The sequence below is a fragment of the Chiloscyllium plagiosum genome, chromosome 40, assembly GCF_004010195.1.
Source record: "Chiloscyllium plagiosum isolate BGI_BamShark_2017 chromosome 40, ASM401019v2, whole genome shotgun sequence".
In the NCBI taxonomy this organism is placed as follows: domain Eukaryota; kingdom Metazoa; phylum Chordata; class Chondrichthyes; order Orectolobiformes; family Hemiscylliidae; genus Chiloscyllium; species Chiloscyllium plagiosum.
This window is the reverse complement of record NC_057749.1, coordinates 11597111-11620036: the sequence shown is the minus strand read 5'-3', so window position 1 is coordinate 11620036 and position 22926 is coordinate 11597111. Positions and strand designations below refer to the sequence as shown.

General features: G+C 41.5%; 1 protein-coding gene across 5 annotated transcripts in view; it reads right to left on the bottom strand.

Annotated features, from left to right (window-relative positions):
* Positions 1–22926, bottom strand: part of tjp1a (tight junction protein 1a) — a 277102-nt gene continuing 254176 nt past the window's right edge. For 3 of the 5 annotated variants that reach the window (XM_043680310.1, XM_043680315.1, XM_043680314.1), the window contains 4 exons: positions 14381–14840; positions 6685–6899; positions 5353–5496; positions 1–1101 (listed from right to left, as the gene is read on the bottom strand). In XM_043680310.1, the coding sequence (XP_043536245.1) occupies positions 1007–1101; positions 5353–5496; positions 6685–6899; positions 14381–14840 (914 nt within the window). In that variant the 3' untranslated portion in view covers positions 1–1006. The remainder of the gene's footprint in view (positions 1102–5352; positions 5497–6684; positions 6900–14380; positions 14841–22926) is intronic. The other 2 variants (XM_043680311.1, XM_043680312.1) reach the window with 2 other exon arrangements.

Genomic DNA, 22926 nt, shown 5'->3' with positions numbered 1-22926 from the left:
TTGATATTTTAAAAAGAGTTTTATTCAATAATAATGATATATTTAGAAACGTGTAATTTGAGTAATCACAGGAAATAAAGTCAGCCCCATTTGAAAGTGAAGTGATTAACAGAAGCCATGTTAGAATCCCCAATGAGCCACGTACTGCTGTGCCAGAATAAATTGTCCATTAGTACAAAAATACATTTTCAGCACACAGTACAGTAACCTGTCACTTTATTCAAAGATCCCTCATTGCACTCCAACATTCCCAAACAGTGCCTTAAAACAAAGGACGCAGTGCCTTTACACAGAAAAACGTCATTCTCAAAGAAGACAGCAACATTATTACAAAGCTGTAGAAATTTAAATGTTTTTTTAAATTGTAAATGTTGATTTTATTGCTGCAATTATACAACTGCTCAAAAGGCCTCATAGCGACAGAATATAAAGATTCTCTTTAGAAAGTTCTTTTCAGTTTGTTTTATACAAAATAAGACATAAAAAAATGTTAATTTACAAACCGAGTTCCAAGGTGAAATCAGGGTTTATGTACAGCCACAAATCTTCGCAACTTTTCTACCAATCCCACAGCATAGCAGGACATCCAAACTTAATTTGTTCAGAAGTTCCTGCCAACCAACTATACACACTCAAAGCCAAACTAAAAGACATAGAAAAGTAGCATGTATATTCAAACTAGGATATGGTTACCTTATAAACATGTAAAGATTCTAAAGTTATAGAATGTAGAAAAATCTATTTAGTATTTTAAATCACAGCTACAAAACTAAATGTAAGGCATCCCTGCTGGTTAACTCAAAACTGGGAAAATGTTACAATTCAGACTTGTATCACTTCAAACTCATCTGCAATTCTTTTCACAGAATTTAGAATGTAAGCATTTACATTTTAGTTTGTCCAACAACCTGCTTTTTGATTGTGAGATAGCAGGTTATTGCTTAAATCTGTGTTCCATCCACTGCCTAGATATCCTGACATAATTGTCAATAACCCACTTTCACCTTTAAAAGTGATCAATTAAAACTGAGACACAATTTGTCCCCACATGGTAATTAGGGTCTCCAGGTAGGGATTTGTTCTGCCAGCTCTTAGGATCACCTGGAAGAAAGAAACAGACCAATTAGTTTAGTATCAAACCAATGTTTCACTCATGAAGGGAAGGGATTTTAGCACAGGTCAATGGGCCAGTTTCTACATTTGTCACCCACATGTATGGCCAGGGCAAGTTTAGTGCAGGGTATATATGATGCAATCTTCCATTTAGAACCCGCTCTAAGTTCTAGGGAGCTTTCCAATTCCAACAGCCAGAAGCAAATTCTAATTAAAGCAGCTGCAGTATCAAACTTTCAGATGAGGCAGTTTTCCCAAGTCAGTTACATTCAAGCACTCCTGCAGCTTGTCTGAAGTTCTTTTAATCAGGATAAACATAATATCCTTGCAGTTTTACAAAAACAGAAGGAAAGGCAACCAGTTCTTCATCCAGACACATGGAACAGCCGTGGGGACCAAATTTGCACCCAATATGCCTACATTTTTATGCACAGGTTCGAACAAGACTTCTTTTCTATGCAGGATCGCCAACCAACATTATACACCAGCTACACTGACAACATTTTCTTCCTCTGGACCCATGGCAAGGAGTCACTGATTAAACTACACAGTGACATCAACAAGTTTCATCCCACCGTCAAACTGACCATGGACTACTCTTGACTATCTGTCTCATTCTTGGACACATGCATCTCCATCAAGGATGGACACCTCAGCACCACACACTACCACAAACCCACAGACAACCTCACAATGCTACACTTCTCCAGCTTCCACCCAAAATATATTAAAACAGCCATCCCCTATGGACAAGCCCTATGCATACACTAGATCTGCTCAGATGAGGAGGAACATGACGGACACCTGGAAGTACTCAGGGCTGCCCTCACAAGAACGGGTACGATGCCCAACTCATCGACCGCCAGTTCCGACATGCCACAGCAAGGAACCGTAATGACCTCCTCAGGAGACAGACACGTGCTGCAACCGACAGGGTACCCTTCGTTGTTCAGTATTTCCTAGGTGCTGAAAAACTACGCCATGTTCTTCGTGACCTGCAACACATCATCAATGAGGATGAGCACCTCGCCAAGACCTTCCGCACACTTCCATAACTTTCCTTTAAACAACCGCTGCCCGGCTCTCAGGACACCACCATACAACTCTGTCACGGTAGGCGCTGCAAGATGTGTCAGAGTGTGGACACAGATACCACCATTACGCATGGGGACACCTCCCACCTTGTACATGGCAGATACTCATGTGATTCAGCCAATGTTGTCTATCTTATACGTTGCAGGCAAGGATGCACGGAGGCATGGTACATTGAGGAAACTGAGTAAAGGCTACGAGAATGGATGAATGGGCACTGCACAACAATCAACAGACAGGAGTGTTCCCTCCCAGTTGGGGAACACTTCAGTGGTCCAGGACATTCGACCTCGGACCTTCGGGTGACCATCCTCCAAGGCGGACTTCGGGACAGGCAGCAGAGAAAAGTGGCCGAGCAGAGGCTGATAGCTAAGTTCGGTACTCATAGGGAGGGCCTCAACCAGCACCTTGGGTTCATGTCACATTACAGGTGACCACCATTGCACTACACACAGAGAGGCACTCCTATACACATGGACACACATATACACAGATGCGCACAGACACCCACACACACCCTTACAGACACCCACACTCCCACATGCACCCCCTCACAGACTTAAGACACTCTGCACTCACCACCAACCCAGATAGACACACACACACATACACACAGACAGACAGTCAAAGACCCACATGCACACACATTTTGTGGGGTGAATTTGTACTTACGGGGTTACATTGTACTTTGCTCAAAAACTGCATGCACTCATGTAGAACTCCGTTATCTCACTTTTTAGATTAGAATCAATCTAAACATCATGGCATAGACAGAGAACACAGGGGGCCAACACCTTCAACATATTGTCTAGCTATCACCCATTGTTAACAGCTAACCTGAGAATGCAACTTTTAAAAAAGGTTTTGTGATTTACAGATGAAAGAAGTGAAACTTTCATGGTATTCAAACAGATGAAAGACTTAATCAATTTTTCAATGTATAATTTCAGTTACATCACACTGTAAATTTTTGCTATAAATTCTGTGTGTTAGGATTGAGCCATCCACTATCACCTGATGAAGCATCAACGCTCCAAAAGCTAGTGTGCTTCCAATTAAACCTGTTGGGACTATAACCTGGTGTTATGTGATTTTTAAGTTTGTACACCCCAGTCCAACACCAGCATCTCCAAATCATAGAAGGAAAGGAATTGCAACATATTCATTTTTGATTCAATATTAATGTGCAATGTTAATATTTTATATATGAACACTGCATGCTGCACATCAATTCTAAGAATAAAGCTTAAGCAAGAAGTTTTACAACTGATACTAAGAGTTGGTTATGAACGAGTAAAGGAGTTGAAGGGTCTTGAGCATCAGCATGTCCAAACACTAGTCAAAAATTCAAGTAGAGACTGTCTGAGAGTTTTAAACACAATTAATTAATAACTTGGATAAAGTTAATACAGAGATCAGGGAAGGCACAAGGGACAACTCAACTTAAGTGACAATTTTTGTGCTTTCTGATCATATCTGCAAGACAGCTAGCAAAGTTAGGGAAGGCCACACAATTAATTGACCTGCAAATGTTACACAGAGACATGATTAAGCAGCTCTTAGGACAGGGTGTATTAAATGACAAGTGACAATTCAAACAAAGCCAGAGTGGGATAGTTAAACTAATTCAGACCAATGCATTAGATTATGTTAATAATGCTTAAATCAAAGTTCAACATTTATCCAGAAGCTTCCAATTTGATGGATGACAATTATTTGACACAATTTGGCAAATTGACATAATTTATGATATTTCAGTAACCAGCTGGAAAAGAACAGTGCATAAGGTCAGAGTACTGAGTACAGGAGTTGGGAGGTCATGTTGTGGCTGTACAGGACATTGGTTAGGCCACTGCTGGAATATTGCATGCAATTCTGGTCTCCTTCCTATCGGAAAGATGTTGCGAAACTTGAAAGGGTTCAGAAAAGATTTACAGGGATGTTGCCAGGGTTGGACGATTTGAGCTATAGGGAGAGGCTAAACAGGCTGGGGCTGTTTTCCCTGGAGCGTCGGAGGTTGTGGGGTGACCTTATAGAGGTTTACAGAATTATGATGGGCATGGACAGGATAAACAGACAAAGTCTTTTCCCTGGGGTCAGGGAGTCCAGAACTAGAGGGCATAGGTTTAGGATGAGAGGGGAAAGATATAAAAGAAACCTAAGGGGCAACTTTTTCACGCAGAGGGTGGTACGTGTATGGAATGAGCTGCCAGAGGAAGTGGTGGATGCTGGTACAATTGCAACATTTAAGAGGCATTTGGATGGGTATATGAATAGGAAAGGTTTGGAGGGATATGGGCTGGTTGCCGGCAGGTGGGACTAGATTGGGTTGGAATCTCTGGTCGGCATGGATGGGTTGGACTGAAGGGTCAGTTTCCACGCTGTACATCTCTATGACTCTAATATAAAGGCTTAGTGAGCCAATCTGCTTGTTCAATGTATCACTTTGGCCATGCTATGTTTAGAAAATCCTGTATCCCTTGCTTCCAACACTTTGCTCCTCTGCAGCTGTCTTCAAGTTACTGCAGCACTCTCAAAGTGCTCCAAAAGTCACTACATGCATGCCCTTCACAGCTCATTCCAGTCCAACATTGGATCAAGTACATTCCAATTTGCACATCCTATCCCATACCTTCCAACGAATGCTTATACCTTACTCCTGGAGGTCAACCAGTGCTAAATGGACAGCACCTGTTGCAATGAAGACCCTACAAATCTTGCATTAATTCATATTCACAAATTGTATAAAAGATGAACAGGTTTCTTGCACCCATCAGTGAAAGTAACACCAGCAAAATTGCAATCTTCAAACATTATCTAGTTTAACACAAAGAACAGGCGGGTATTAGCCTTCATCGACTGTCAAAATTATTTTCTGCATATTCTTCCAAAATCAAGAAGCTGGTTTTAATTCAGTCTCTGTGTTAGATAATTATAAGTGCATGACATTTATTTACAGAATGAACCTGACCTCGAGTGAAATGAAGGGAGCTGACACTAGTCAAAGAAAATTCAACAATACAAATTAAACACATCCTAAACAAACTGAAAGAGCAGGTAAAGAACTGGAGAGCCACTCCTGTGCCAAGAAAACTCCAGATAACGCAGAGAGAGACAAAGAGTGAGAGAGAGAGTGAGCGAGCATACCCGACGAGGAATCTGAGGATTTTAGAGCAAAAGACCAACCATCTGGAGTCATAGACGCACAGTGAGGTAAGCGCAGCTCCACAGGCTTCAGGAACTTCAAGCCATGGGGTCCACACATCACCAGTGGGCTCAGGAGTGTTTCACCTAGAAAATAAAAGACATTAAGATCAATACATTAAAATTAGAACTGAATATAGAGGTGAACAAATGAAGTGGACCCCTGAGAAACAACTGTGGTTCATCATTCACAAATTCTTCTTCCTGTCAGTCAGCTTTCCTGCTGGTAAAACCTAGCTGCAACAATGGATTTTGCTTCGCTAGATCTTTTATACATTTTCACTTTTACCTCAATCCTGCTCTTGACTAACAATTGGAGCTCATTTTCTGGGAAGCATAGATCTCCAAAAACATGTTTATCCTGGAAATTGTGCAAATACCTGCAAAAATATATATTTCACCCTGGATATTTCTGCAATGCTATGTAAAACATTAAAGTGAATCCATGTCTAATGTCTCACTTCAAAATAGAAGTATCAACGGGCACTATTTGTGATAAATATTGCCAAGAGCTGAATTCTATCCTTCAACCAAGATAAAAATATTAATTGATTACTTGCCTTGTTACAAACGGGGTATCATGCAGTGAGCAAATTAGCTAATGTGGTTCTAAATTCCAAGCAAGACCTTTCCTGAAAGAACTTGACTGGCTGTAAAGAACTTGGATCATTTTAAGATTGTGTAAGGCATTAGACTAATGTTCCATTACAAACCATGTAGAACGTGCAACATTACAGATCATAAGAAAACACTAAACTTCAACTTAGAAGTTCCAACACCCATATTTTAAACATGAACTCCAACAGCAACACTCAATTGGAAAGCATTAACAAAAGCACGCAACGTTGACTGCAAGTCTACTTTGCTAACACTTTGTTCATTTACTTAGCATGGGATAAGTGCTTCAGAAAATACCACTAACAAGCTGCACCTCGAGAAATTAACATATGCATTATTGAAACAATTTCACTGTATTTAATTAAGTTTGTTATGCTGATGGAAAGCTGCTCAGTCTTGCTTGTCTGACATGCAAGACATAGGGTTTGCCCAATCTACATCAAACACTTGTTGACAATATTGCTTTAACATTAGTGACTGAAGATCACCTGCATCAGCAAATTGAGTGCCTCACACCTTTAAGGAGCTTGGTATGACTATCAGCATCAGGAAGGCAAATATCATATTCCAAGATGTTGCCACCTAGCAGTACGGGCAATGTGACACTGGGGGGGGGGGTTTAATGAATCATTTTAAAGAAGGAAAGCTAGTTCTCACCTTTCTCTTTGTCCAGAGGAGGGAGGATACTGTTGTCTCTGCAGACCTTAAAGTAGATTTCCTGTTCCACTCCTTCTGGAATGGCTCCCTTTGGAATTATGATACTCACTCCAGTCTCAACAGAGCTCAGCACACCACCATTGCTGTCAAAAATTCCCCGAGCTGTTGCAACTACCGTGTGACTATCATCATCATCATCTTCCAATGCACTAGGGCTGAGAAAAAGCAAGTCAGTCAGCATTATAATTATATCAGACGTCTCTACAACTAGGTATGGACTTGAGAGTAAAGGATAATCAACAAGTATTAAGAGAAGACATGTCATTACACTATTCAATGATCAACAGCTAAAACGTTACAACTCTACCCAGTCATTGACTAATCTAACATGCGTTTGACCTACTCTTGGTTTGATTTCCATTCTTCATTTATTTGGTTTTGTTGTATACTTGTTGCATGAACTCTGTACTCATCAAATCGAAGAGCATCAGCGCTGGAGAGCTCATTGTTACCGAATCAGGCAAATGTAGGCCAGTTAAAGCACTGACCAGTGATGAATAATATCCTCACTATTCCTTTTCATCTCTCCAACTTCAGCACAGTGCTGCATCAGTTATTTTTTTCCCTATATGATATCCAATGTTTCAAAGTCCAAGGACAATGTTGACACTACAAACAGCAGAGAGATAACAGAATTTTGCACACTGTTCCACAGCCCTTAGCAGCATCAAGATGTCTTCAAATCCAACAGATGCAAAGAATTCATAATAACGTATTTACTGTCCTCTTTGACAAGCTGCTTAGCTTGCAGCAAATAATGAGTCCCTGAAGCCTTTTAAAAGTGTTATGAAGTTGAAGGCTTGTACTACACCTTTAAGAGAGAGACAATGCTGTTCTGAACTGAGAACGGAGAAGCACATGTGTATTTGACTAATGGCAGTCCCAGAGTGCACTGGAAAACTGAAAAGATGCAATCTTTGGCTGGGAAATGAATACCTGAATTTTGGTTGCTGTTTTGACAATAATTCCAATTTAACTAGTTTAAATTATGCCCCAGGATACTAAAACACAATCAAGTTTGAATTTATTGATTTGCCAACATCTAACTAATGGGACAATCTGATGTTGTGGGGTATAAGAATGTGGACATTTTGAAAATTGGTCAGAGAACAACTGCTGTAGAGAGAGAAACTGCTGGAGAACTAATTACCCATCAAACATTTTGCTCTCAAAGAAATTAGAAAACGCTCTCAATCAAAAGGTACCTTTTCATGCAAAATATACTCACAGTAAAAAGAAAGAAAGTAACCCAGAGAGATCAGCAGCAGGAAAATTGAAGATAGCAGAGAAAACAACGACTGAGAGTTTATTAAGTGTCTTATTGGAACAGCATATTGTAATAGAATTGGAGTCACAGTATAAGCAATTAAGAGAAAGGTGGGGCTAAGATTTTTGAATTTTTTTGTTTAATGTTCACTTTAGATTAGATTACTTACAGTGTGGAAACAGGCCCTTCGGCCCAACAAGTCCACACCAACCCTCCAAAGAGCAACCCACCCAGACCCATTCCCCTACATTTACCCCTTCACCTAACACTATGGGCAATTTAGCATGGCCAATTCACCTAACCTGCACATCTTTGGACTGTGGGAGGAAACAGGAGCACCCGGAGGAAACCCACACAGACACGGGGAGAATGTGCAAACTCCACACAGACAGTTGCCTGAGGCGGGAATTGAACCCGGGTCTCTGGTGCTGTGAGGCAGCAGTGCTAACCACTGTGCCACCGTGCCACCCACGAGTAAGAAAATAAATTGATGGTATTTTCTTTAAATAGTGGAATTTAGGAGTTCTCAGTCACTCATTTTAATAGATTATGACAAGGGGCGAGCTTTTCTGGGTTTTTAGTTTACTTAACAGAAATGGTTTGCTTCGTGTTATGAAGTTGAAGGCGTGTACTGTAACTTTGAGAGAGTGATTGCAGGCATCCGTCATGCGACTGACAGCAGTCTCATCATATGCTGAAAGTCTGTAACATTTGGATTTGATACAAATACTGGAGCTTGGTAGCTATGTTTTCACAACAGTTCGAATTTAACCAGTTTAAATTATGCCCCAAGATACCAAAACCCAATCGAATTTGAATTATACTGTTTTGATAACATTGGACCAATGAGACAATCCAATGTCTTGGAAATAAAAAGCAGGCATTTTGAACAGTTAGCCAGAGATGGAGCACCTTTTGCCATCGGCTGATTGCCCGCAAACCCTCTCTCTAAAAAGGTACCTTTTTCATATGAAAAATTTGTACAGCAGAAGACCGAAGACGATCATAGGACATCTACAATCAGAGGAGAAAGCTATCTGGTTTTGAAAACTGATTTGCTGTAAATTTAAAAGGGGTTTCCTGAATCAGTATATGGTTATAGAGTGGGAGGTAAATAACAAATCTTTAAGAGAAAGGAGGCTTACTGTTGTAAATAGTTGTTGTTTAATCTTCATTTTAGAGTTTAAGAAAAAAGTTATTTTTTCTTTAAGTAGTGGAATTTAGGTAGTTCTCCCATCACTCTCAGTTTACTACGAGGCGAGGTGAGCTTTTTGTGTGTTTGGTTTAATTAGCAGAAGGGATTATCCAATGTCGTAACAGTGTTGTAACAAAGGGAAAATCGACTATTTCTGAGAGTGGAGCACATTAATCAAATTCACTTTATGTCACATCATTGCAACAACTCTTTCCCAGTACCTGGTTTGGTTACTGGGGACAGTTGAAGAGGAATGATTTAACCGCTTTTCCTAAAATGGCTGCATGCTTTAAACCATTGTTTTTCTCTCTCCTGATGATATAATGTAGGAGGTGAAAACAGAGATTGCACTATTGGCCAGATGGATGCGTGCTTGATGGGTCTGATTTTTATATTTGCCCAGTTCATAAAAGGTCGAATGGGTAAATCAGTTAGGATAGGTGGCCTAATGTCAGAAGTAACAAAACTTTGAAATCATCACCAAATGCAAATCTTATTGGCACATGGAAGAACATGGGGGTTCAAAATAAAAGCCAGAATAAATTTGTTCAAAGGAAACTATGCTCAATTACTATGTTCAAGTTCTTCAATGAAATAAGGGAGAAGGTTGAGAGACAGACAGAACATAGAACATAGAACAATACAGCACAGAACAGGCCCTTCGGCCCACGATGTTGTGCCGAACATTTGTCTGAGCTTAAGCACCCATCCATGTACCTATCCAATTGCCACTTAAAGGTCACCAATGATTTTGCCTATGCCACTGCCACAGGCAGCGCATTCCATGCCCCCACCACTCTCTGGGTAAAGAACCTACCCTTGACATCCCCCCTATACCTTCCACCCTTCACCTTAAATTTATGTCCCCTTGTAACACTCTGTTGTACCCGGGGAAAAAGTTTCTGACTGTCTAACTGCATCATGACCTCAGGACTCCGGAACTCAATTCCTCTACCAATAAAAGCCAGTACGCCATATGCCTTCTTTACCGCACTATTTACCTGGGTGGCAACTTTCAAAGATCTATGAACATAGACCCCAAGATCCCTCTGCTAGTCCACCTTACTAAGAACCCTACCGTTAACCCTGTATTCCGCATTCTTATTTGTCCTTCCAAAATGGACAACCTCACACTTGACAGGGTTGAACTCCATCTGCCACTCCTCAGCCCAGCTCTGCATCATATCTAAGTCCTTTTGCAGCCGACAACAGCCCTCCTCACTATCCACAACTCCACCAATCTTCGTATCGTCTGCAAATTTACTGACCCACCCTTCGACTCCTTCTTCCAAGTCATTAATAAAAATTACAAACAGCAGGGGACCCAGAACTGATCCCTGCGGAACTCCACTTGTAACTGGGCTCCAGGCTGAATATTTCCAATCTACCCGCCACTCTCTGACTTCGACCGGTTATCCAGTTTTCTATCCAACTGGCCAAATTTCCCTCTATCCCATGCCTCCTGACTTTCCGCATAAACGTACCATGGGGAACCTTATCAAATGCCTTACTATAATCCATGCACACTTCATCCACTGCTCTACCCTCATCCACATGCTTGGTCACCTCCTCAAAGAATTCAATAAGACTTGTAAGGCAAGACCTACCCTCTCAAATCCGTGCTGGGTGTCCCTAATCAAGAAGTGTCTTTCCAGATACTCATAAATCCTATCCCTCAGTACCCTTTCCATTACTTTACCTACCACCGAAGTAAGACTAACCGCCCTGTAATTCCCGGGGTTATCCCTATTCCCTTTTTTGAACAGGGGCAGAACATTCTGCCACTCTCCAGTCGCCTGATACCACCCCCGTTGACAGTGAAGACAAAAAGATCATTGCCAACGGCTCTGCAATTTCCTCTCTTGCTTCCCACATAATCCTAGGATGTATCCCGTCAGGCCCGGGGGACTTGTCTATCCTCAAGTTTTTCTAAATGCCCAACACATCTTCCTTCCTAACAAGGATCTCTTCTAGCTTACCAGTCCATTTCACACTCTTCTCTTCAACAATACAGTCCCTCTCATTTCTAAGTACTGAAGAAAAGTACTCATTCAAGACCTCTCCGTTCTCTTCCAACTCAATACACAGTCTCCAACTACTGTCCTTGATCAGACCTACCCTCGTTCTCGTCATTCTCATGTTTCTCACATACGCATAAAAGGGGTTATCCTTGATCCTACCTGCCAAAGATTTTTCATGACCTCTCTTAGCTCTCCTAATCACTTTCTTCAGCTCCCTCCTGGCTATCCTGCATCCCTCCAACGCTCTGTCTGAACCTTGTTTCCTCAACCTTATGTCAGCCTCCTTCGTCCTCTTTACAAGACATTCAACCTCCCTTGTCAACCAAGGTTCCCTCACACGACCATCTCTTTCCTGCCTGACAGGTACATACATATCAAGGACACGTCATATCTGTTCCTTGAAACAATTCCACATTTCCACGACATCCTTCCCTGACAGCCTATGCCCCCAACTTATGCTCCTCAGATCCTGTTAGAAAAGCTTCCTGGACACACTGCACAAACACCACCCCATCCAATCTACTTGATCTAAAGATCCTCCAATCAATATTTGGGAAGTTGAAATCGCCCATGACTACTACCCTGTGGCTTCTGCACCTTTCCAAAATTTTCCCAATCTGTTTCTCCACATCTCTGCTGCTATTGGGGGGCCTATAGTAAACACCCAACAAGGTGTCTGCTCCTTTCCTATTTCGAACTTCAGCCCATACTACCTCTAAAGGTAGATCCCCCTCGAACTGCCTTTCTGCAGCCGTTATACCATTAACGCCAACCCCCCTCCTTTTTTACCACCCTCCCTAATCCTACTGAAACATCTGTAACCAGGAACCTCCAACAACCATTCCTGTCCCTCTTCTATCCACGTTTCCGTGATGGCCACAACATCGTAGTCCCAGGTACCGATCCACGCCTTAAGTTCACCCACCTTATTTCTGATACTCCTTGCGTTGAAGTATACAGCATTTGGTAAACTTCCTCAGAAGAGACTTAGCAAAAGCTGAAGCATATAGAATTGAAGATCTGGCTAGAAAATTGACTGAGTGGTAGGACAGCATGGATATTGCTGAAAAAACTGCTCGGTTGTGCTCATCAAAACAATTCATAAAAAATATCCAAGTAAAGCACGGTGCACAGTGGTTAGCACTGCTGCCTCACAGCACCAGGGTCCCAGGTTCGATGCCAGTCTTGGGCAACTGTGTGTGGAGTTTGCACATTCTCCCTGAGTCAGCATGGGTTTCCTCCGGATGCTCCGGTTTCCTCCCACAATCCAAAGATGTGCAGGTTAGGTGAAATTAGGTAAATTGTCCATAGTGTTAGGTGCATTAGTCAGAGGGGAGTTGGTTACTCCTCGAGGGTCGGTGTGGACTTGTTGGGCCAAAGGGCCTGTTTCCACACTGTAGGGAATCTAATCTAAAAGGAAATCAACATTTATACCATATTGGTTGATAAGTGGACTCTGGTAGACAGTAGTAGCTATCAATAACATACCAGTTAATGATGACTGACAGATAACTACTGGACAATAGTTATCAGATTATCAAGGTATCGCCTTGATAAATGAACCAGAGACTGACTGTCGCTTATTCAGTTGAGTTGAAATAGGTGTAGTGCGTGTACACGTTCTTTCTATTTGCAAAGGATAGGACCCAGTCTGTTAATACATGTAAGCCCAAATGACAATCTTAAATTGATTGTCAGCATATTTCTTCACATGCTTTGAATTATTTTTTAAATGTTGCCCAATTGCAGAATGACAACTAATGTTTACATTGTGTTGAGAGTTTTGCATGAACAGCGTGATTGGATACAGTCAACACCTTGCTTGTGAAATATGCACACATATCCTTGAATGTGGCAAGGAAAGTTGAAAAAGTGTTTGTAAAGAAAATTGCATCCATTATCAGAGAGATGAAACAAAAGCAAAGAAATTATACTGAACTTTTGTAAAACACTGGCTAGGCCTTATCTGCTATATTCCATCTAATTTTTCCATTGGCTGTGCAAACCTCTGAGATATGTGCATGGCAGCAAATGGAGATGAACACACTTGCAAGAGATAATACAGCCGTGCAACTTCAAGGGAATATTGTTCACCTGGTATCACAGAGAAACCATCAAGGTCCCAAAGGATGAAGGGGATACTTATAAAGGAGCATGGATTAATTAGAAAGACTGAAAATAAGCAATGATTGTCAACATACTATAAAGAGATCTTCAATCATGCATCCTTGACCTAGTAATATCAGATGATCTCCCACATTTATGTGTTTACTTCTGTACGATCCATGTTTTTAACACTGGGGACCCAAGTACAGGACAATAAATTTATTGTATTATTAAATTATGGTTGTCCAAGATGGCAGCAGAGTAGGATGCTCCAGCCAAAGCTCCTTTGCTCAGTCTGTTCCTTTTCTCTTTACATGAGCTTTTTTAAGAACTTAATTTTTTAGACTCACAGGGAGCAGGCCCTGAACCAGAGGGTGTTGTGGGAGGTGTTTGAATAGATAAATTGGAGACATTTTCCATATGAATCAGTTGCTCTGTACCTACAAACCATTAGAAGCTTCAACAAAGATATTGTGACACCATTGGCTTGGCTAGCTGAAAAATGATCATCTCAATGTCAGAATTGGGAAGCAAAGAACATTGAAATAAGTTTCCATTTCTCTCTACCTCTGCCAAGTCTTTTTTTCCCTATTTTTTTGTCCGTGTGTGCACCGGTAAGGAGTAGTTTATAAGGAGGTTAGAGTTTAAGTTAGTTGTGTTACATACCAGTGGTTTAAGTTTCTTGTAGCTTATAATCAAATTACCTATAATAAATAATCATTCTGGTTTCAACAGAAATCTGGTTTGTCCTTTCTATGAACCTTGTTCTGAAAGGTTAAAGTAAAAAAACTTTGACATTTTATATAACTCTGGGAATAGCACGGTTTGATTTATGATGCGCTACCCCAGTGCAATGCAACACAATCCAACCTCACGCTGAGGATCGGCGTTTTAGCAGTTAAACATGTCAAGCATGCTAGCTCATATATGATGCTGGCATGGACACTAAGAGTGATTCCTTTGAGGACTGACTTTAAAAAAATGCAATGGGCACAAACACTCAAAAGCATCCTTTCTTTGCACAAATGTTAATGTCAAGCATCTTACCTTACAGGAATGGCTTTAGGTACTGCGTGGATGTTGTTGGTGTGATATTTAGATCTGTGGTCAGACGGCTTGGGGAATGTGTCAGTGCCACTATCAAAATCTGCAGGATGTGGAGAACTATGCATTTTTGAGGGTGGCTCTGGTTTGGTTTGTATCGGAGGTTCACTAGGTAGGAGGTTGTGATCAAATTTTGGGCTCTCAAACTTGCGCTCAAAAGGCCGTGCGGCACTTGTGTACGGCTTTGGGGTGAATCGATTGTATGCTGCAGCTGTTTGCTTCTGGGTCTGCTCCATTCCATTTACAGGGGCTCTTTCAGAAACAGGAAAACTTTTCTGCGGATAAAAATTTGAATGAACAGTTTCATCTCGAGCAGTAGATCTGAAAGCTTGAGCCTTGCTTGGAGGAGGGAGTTCTGGCTTTGACTGTAGAAGACTGGGCATGTCCCGAGGCATTGAATTCACTGGAAAGTGAGAGGAAAAAACACGAGTTAGTTAACATTTCCTCAGTTCATAAACAAGCATAGAATGATACGGTGCAGGGGGCAGCCATTCGGTGGAGGGGGGGGGGGGGTAAGACAGGGAAGATATATATATACTGAAGAAGATGAGCTTAACCTGAAGATCACCACACCCTAGACAAAGGGCAAGAAGGCAGGACCTTAATAAAAACAAACTTCATGTGGTGCAGGAATTGAACCCACATTGTTGGCAGCACTATATACTGTAAAAAACTGCTGTCCAGCTAACTGACCTCACAGCACAATTAAGCAACAAGTGGTGGGGGCTCCCCAAATGTCTCCATTCTCAATGATGGGGAAGCTCTGCATATGAGTGCAAATGCCAAGGCTGAAACATTTTGCAACAATCTTAACTCAAAGTTGGCAAGTGGCTGATCCATCTCCGCCTTCTCCTGAGGTACACAACATTACAGATGCCAGTGATCATCCAGTTCAATTCACTCCATGTGAGGTCACGAAGGGGCTGAAGGCACTGGATACTAAAAGGACCACTGGCCCCAACAACTTTCCAATAATGGCACTGAAGATGTGTTTCAGAACTCATTCTTAGCCAACATGTTCAAGGATAGTTACAACATTAGAATATCCAGCAATCTGGAAACTTGTCTCGGTTATATCTTGCCCACAATAAGCAGATCAAAACCAACTTGGCCAATTACCACCTAAGTCTACTCTATCAACAGTCAAGTGACTGAATATGTCATCAACAGTGCCATCAAGCAGTACTTAGTCAAGAAGAAGTAACACTGATGTCAGGGTTCTGCCAGGACTATTCAGCTTTTGACCTCATTGCAGTTTGGTCCAGGCATTTACAAGTGTATTGAACTCGAGAGAAAGTGATGATATTGATCTTGATATTAAGGCCATCAACTTATCTGAGTATGGTATTAAAAGATCTCAACATAACTGCAGTCAATGGGAATGGAGGGCGGAGCTATCCACTGGTTACAATCATAATGAGCACAAAGGAAGGTGATTGTGGTTGTTGGAGATCAATCACCTCAGCCACAGGACATCATTCTTCCTGAGTAGTACCATTAGCCCAACAATCTTCAATTGCTTTCCCTCCACCATTAGGCCAAAGATGGAGATATTTCCTAATGATTGTAAAATACTCAACACCATTCTCGACTCCAGATACGTAAGCAGTCCAAGTGCAAATTAAGCAAGACTTGAGACAATATCCAGGCTGGGGCTGCTAAGTAGTAGATAACGGCATACAAACACAATGCAATGACAATATCCAATAAGAGAAAATCCAACAATTGGCTCTTGTTAATTAAAGGTGTTACCATTGCTGAATTCCCCCACTAATATCATTCTTTTGGTGGTTGTGGTGGGATTGTGTGTGTGTCGTGGGGGGGGGGGGGGGCGGATTTCTTTTACAAAGAATACACCTCCATCATATGGATGATTCAATTCAGGAGTGCTATGGAATATTCTCTGTTTGTATTAATAAGTATAAGTCTCAACAACACTCAAGAAACTGGACACCATTCAGCACAAATTGGCACCACACCAAACACCTTCAACATTCATTCTCTCCACAACACTGACATGCAGTGGCAGCAGTGTGCACCATGTGCAAGACACAGTGTATAAACACACCAATGCTCCTTTGTCAGTGCCTTCCAAACCAATGACTCTTATCCCTTAGAAGAGCAAAAGGAGCAGTTACAAGGGAAGGTCACTACCTGTAAGTAAGTTCGCCTCCAATCCATACAACACCCTGACTTGAATCTATGTCACTGTTCCTTCACTGTGGCTGGATCAAAAACCTGGAATTCTCAAGCAGTGTTCTAGGAGTACCTACATACATGGACTATAATAGTTCAGGAAGGCAGCTCAACATCGAAATAATCTGTGCAATTCTGATCTCCCCCCTATTGGAAGGATGTTGAGAGACTAGAAAGGTTTCAGAAAAGATTTACAAGGATGTTGCCAGAATTGGAGGATTTGAGCTATTGGGAGAGGCTGAATAGTCTGAGGCTGTTTTCCCTGCAATGTTGGAGGTTGAGGTGACCTTAGAGATGTATAAAATTATGAGGGACATAGACAGGTCTTTTCCCTGAGGTGGGGGAGTCTAGAACAAGAGGGCATAGGTTTATACTGGAAGGGGAAAAATTTAAAAGGGATCTAAGGGGTAACGTTCTCACACAGAGGGTGGTGCTTGAATGGAATGGTGGAACCGGGTACATTTAAAAGGCATCTGAATGGGTATATAAATAGGAAGGGTTGAGAGAGATATGGACCAATTGCTGGCAAATGGGACTAGGTTAGGCTAGGATATCTGGTTGGCATGTACGAGTTGGATCAAAGGGTCTGTTTCTGTGCTGTACATCTCTATGACTCTACGACCTGTTTATGGGTAATAAATGCCGGCCTAACCAGTGATGCCAACATCTTTCGAAATGAATTTTCAAAACGCCTGATCCTAACTGCATTGAAAGTCTAAACCTATTACTTTCTGTTGATTTGTAGCCAAATTAAGTCAATACACTCAGCAGGAAGCACGTCATTACCCTTCAATGAGAGTAATTTATCCATTAGGAAGCTTTTATTTACTATCGATAAAATGCATTTTAAGGACTATTGTTGAGGTTTTTGGATTTGCACTCATTAGGTCAAAATGGCAAGAACACCAGATCTCAAAGAGATCAACAGTTTGCATGAGAAGACATTACTAATTGATTGACTAGGGTATTATCATGGAGAATGCAAAGAATTGCAGTCCCCAAACTTTCATTAACTTGAAAAATGCAAAGTACATGGACATGTTCTTCCTGCTTGCAAAGAGCAGAGCCCTGCGAGTAACTTCTAGCATGAGTCAGTGAGCCAAGACGAGATTAACTGATAACCTTACATTATTTGTCAGCATAATTCTTAGTTCAAGCAGGATGTACTGCAAATGTTGTCTAATCATGGAATCATATCCAATGAGCGACACAATGCTCAAAATTTTGCAAGTACAGCCTGGTTTAGAAGTAATTATTCTGATGCATAATCATGAAGACATGCACTGTTTCAAATGATCCACAAAGGGACATAGTTTTAGGGAAAGGGGCCAGGAGATTCAGAAGGGATTTGAGAAAAGAGATGTTTTCACTCTGTGGTGGAATCTCCAATGCCATACCGGGGAAAACAGAGGAAGCCAGAAACCACACAACCTTTAAAAAATATTTAGATGAGCACTTGAAATATCATAACATTCAAGGATATGGGTCAGTGCAGGGAATTCGGAGTAGTGCATCTTTAGTGGTAGTTGCTTTGGTGATGACTTGACGGGCTGAAGGGCCTCTTTGTGCTGTACGACCCAATGACTGAACACCCAGATGTATTGCTTACATATCTGGCATCACACTTCAATGCAATTCATCTCTCACCTTAGTCATTTTGTGGGAGGCAGAGCATGTTTTTGGATGACAGCATTCCATTAGTGGAGAATGCCACTCATATTGCTATTGCATAGCAGTATTATGTAAACAGCTAGCTTCACCTGTAGCCCATTTTGATTTTGAGACACCTCATCGTTATAAGGTAATCTGAGGTAGACTGGGCACTTTTCAGGACCATAAGTGACAGCCTTAGACCCATCCATTCGTTTGTGAGCTGCGAGCAATGATCTAATTGACATGGTCATTATTCCGCAAGTTAGTTCTGATCTGTCCTATTTCAACATATAGCCTGCACAATCAGCAATAGCAATAGGGATCAAAAATTCTTTCCTCCAAGTCTTTAATACTTATTGCAAACAATTCATTCTCAGCACCAATCCCTTTGGAACAGGGGAATGGGAACCAGAGGTGTAGTTGCAGTGCACAGGAGGATGAGAGTAGGAAGGACAGGGACAGGATTTCAGGGTCACAGGAATGTGCTGGCAGACAGCAAAGTGGTTTGAAGTGTGTATACTTCAACACCAGAAGTATCCGAAATAAGGTAGGTGAGCTTGCAGCATGGATAGGTACCTGGGACTTCGATCTTGTGGCCATTTTGGAGACGTGGATAGAGCAGGGTGAGGATTGGATGTTGCAGGTTCCAGGGTTTAGATCTTTCATTAAAAACAGGCAAGGCGGTAAAAGAGGAGGCGTGGCCTTGTTAGTCAAAGATAGTATAATGGTGGCTGAGAGAATTTTTGTGAGGACTACTGAAGTAATGTGGGCTGAGGTTAGAAACAGGAGAGGAGAGGTCACACTGCTTGTAATTTTTTGTAGGCCTTCGCAGAGTTCCAAGGAGGTGGAAGAGAGGATTAGCAAAATTATTCTGAGTAGGAGTGAAAGGAACAGGGTGGTCATTATGGGGGACTTTAACTTCCCCAACATTGACTGGAAATGTTATAGATCTAGTACGTCGGATGGATCAGTTTTGTCCAACGTGTACAGGAGGGTTTCCTGACACAGTATGTTGAAGGGCCGACAAGAAGGGAGGCCACACTGGATCTGGTGCTTGGTAATGAACCAGGCCAGGTGTTTGATTTAGTTGTAGGTGGGCACTTTGGAGAGAGTGACCATAATTCAGTTACGTTTAGTTTAGCGATGGAAAGGGATAGGTACATGCCACAGGTCAAGAGTTATCGATGGGGCAAGGACAATTATAATGCAATTAGGATGCATAGAATGGGGTAGCAAAATGCAGGGGATGCAGACAAGCGAAATGTGGAGCTGGTTTAAGGAATAGATATTGTGTGTCCTTGATAGGTATGTCCCTGTCAGACAGGGAGGAAGTGATAAGGTAAGGGAACCATGGTTTACCACAGAAATTGCATCTCTTGTTATGAAGAAGAAGGAGGCTTATGTGTTGATGAGGCAAGATGGTACAGATCAGCTAGGAAGGATTTAAAGAGAGAGCTAAGAGCAAAGAGAGGACACAAGCAGTCTTTAGCAAATAGAATAAAGGAATACCCTAAAGCTTTCTATAGGTACGTGAGGAACAAAAGGATGATTAGGGTAGGAATAGGGCCAGCCAAAGACAGAAGTGGGAAGTTGAGTGTGGACCCTGTAGAGATCGGAGAGGTGCTAAATGAACATTTCTCATCTGTGTTCACTCAGGAAAAGGAGAATATTGTGGAGGAGAAGAATGAGGAACTAGACATTAGACTAGAAAGGATCGAGGTTAGTTACGCACAGGTGTTATCAATTCTAGGAGTGAAAGTAGACAAGTCCCCTAGGCTGGATGGGATTTATCCGAGAATTCTCTGGGAAGCTAGGAAGAAGATAACAGAGCTGTTGGCTTTGATATTTGAATCGTCACTGTCTACAGGTTTAGTACCTGAGGATTGGAAGATTGCAAATGTTGTGTCATTGTTCAAGAAGGGCAGCAGAGATGACCCAGGTGATTATAGACCAGTGAGCCTTACTTCTGTTATAGGAAAGGTTTTGGAAAGGATTATAAGAGATAAGATTTATAATCATCTCGCAAGCAACAATTTGATTTCAGATAGTCAACATGGTTTTGTCAAGGGCAAGTTTTGTCTCACAAACCTCGTTGAGTTTTTTGAGGTCACCAAACATGTAGATGAGGGTAGGACAGTTGACATGGTATACATGGACTTCAGTAAAACCTTTGATAAGGTTCCACATGGTAGGCTGATGGAGAAAATGCAGAGGCATGGAATTGAGGGTGATTTAGCAGTGTGGATTAGAAACTGGCTTTCTGGAAGAAGGCAGCGAGTGGTGGTTGATGGAAAATATTCAGTCTGGAGTCCAATTACTCGTGGTGTGCCACAAGGATGTGTTTTGGGACCACTGCTGTTTGTCATTTTTATAAATGACTTAGATGCAGGCATAGGTGGATAGATTAGTAAATTTGTAGATGACACTAAAGTCGGTGGAGTGGTGGACAGTATGGAAGAATGTTACAGGTTGCAGGAGGACTTGGATAAACTGCAGAATTGGGCTGAGAGGTGACAAATGGAGTTCAATGCAGCTAAATGTGAGGTGATGCACTTTGGGAAGAATAACAGGATGGCAGAGTACTGGGTCAATGGAAAGATTCTTGGTAGTGTGGATGTGTAGAGGGATCTTGGAATTCATGTGCATAGATCCCTGAAAGTTGCCACCCAGGTGGATAATGCTGTGAAGCAGGCATATGATCCGCAATATCATGCTGCAACTATACAAAACGCTGGTGCGGCCACACTTGGAATATTGTGTACAGTTCTAGTCACCCCATTACAGGAAGGATGTGGAAGCATTGGAAAGGGTGCAGAGGAGATTTACCAGGATGTTGCCTGGTCTGGAGGTAGGGTCTTATGAGGAAAGGCTAAGAGACTTGGGTCTGTTCTCATTGGAAAGAAGGCAGCTAAGGGGGGATTTGATAGAGACATACAAGATAATCAGAGGATTAGATAGGGTAGACAGTGAAAGACTTTTTCCTAGGATGATGACGTCAGCTTGTACGAGAGGGCATAATTACAAATTGAGGGGTGACAGATTTAAGACTGATGTCAGAGGAAAGTTCTTTACGCAGAGAGTGGTAAGGGCGTGGAATGCCCTACCTGCTAATGTAGTCAACTCAGCCACATTTGGGAGATTTAAAACAATCCTTAGATAAGCACATGGATGATTTTGGAATAGTGATGGGGACAAGCTGAGAAGAGTCCACAGGTCGGCGCAACATCGAAGTCCGAAGGGCCTGTTCTGTGCTGCACTGTTCTATGTTCTAATCCCACTTGTTATGCATTGTCAACCTAATGAACCCCCTTATCCCCACTCAGTGTTTCCTGCCTATCAGCCAATTCTCTATTTACACCAATATTACTACCTCCAACACATGGGGTAGTATGACCTGGACATCTAAATACAACACACCTACTGGTTCCCCTCTATCCACTCTGATTGAGACTTCCTTGTTAAACTATAATAGTGAGACATGATTTACCTTTCATGAAGCTATACTGATACTGCCTGATTAGATTATGATTTTCTAAATGTTCTACTACTTCCTAAATAATTGATTTCACACCTTTTCCAAAAAAAAGCTGTTAGGCTAATTTGTCTACTGTTCTCCACTTTTTGAGTTCCTCGCTGTTTGAGTATGGGTGTCAGATTAGCAGCTTCCTAATCCTCCATTTGTTCGCCAGGATCCAAATATTTTTTGTAAAATTACACTCAGGGCCTCCACCATCTCTATGGCTACCTCTTTTAGGATCCTACTTACAAGCCAACAGGGTCAGAGGCCTTTTCTCCCTTTAGCCTCATTAGTCTGTTTAATACTTATTCTCTAATGCTAGTGATGGTAGTTAGTGTCATCATATTCATTAGTTAAACCATTGAGAGAAAATAAAACAGTTGGAGTGTTTAAACATCTGTTTCATTGTTACTGGTCAAACATTGACAAGACTCCATTGGAAAGAGTACACACTATTTCATTAATGTAAAATGATTTTGTATTCAAAAGAATTTCTAATCAGACCCTGAGATTCACATAAATATGCATATTTCATTAACAGGCACAATGTTATATATTCTTCTGTACACCGTTATTGTGGCTCAGACAGTCATGCAGCCCCACTTCATCAGTTGATGCCCAAAATTCAGAGTATCACTTCAGTGCTGCACTGCAGGAGGCAGATTCATTCTGAAAGAAATTAAAGTGAGGCCCCTTCTGCATGCTCAAAAGTTCCACGGCATCAATCAGAGAGATACAGGGAGGTTTTCCTCATGGTTTTAACCAATTACACTTCTCAAAACAGGTTAATTGGTCACTTAAGTCGGTGCTATTTACCAGACTTTGTCGTGCAAGGTGCTGATCTTGCATACACAATAATGATCACCTTCATAACATATTAAAGGTTGCAAAATGATTTGGGATATCTAAAGGAACTCTTGAGTCATGTTACACATGGAGTTTGACTTTCTTCCTATACTGTTACATTTTACAAACAAACCATTTCTTGCAATGACACAAACCGTGGTTTCAATGTGGCAGCGTGGTAGTTTACATTGGGGTACAATGAACACTGCAGATGCGTGCTGTGTTTCAAAACTTATAAACAGATTCACTCACCAACAGATGGGCAGCTATTTCTTCT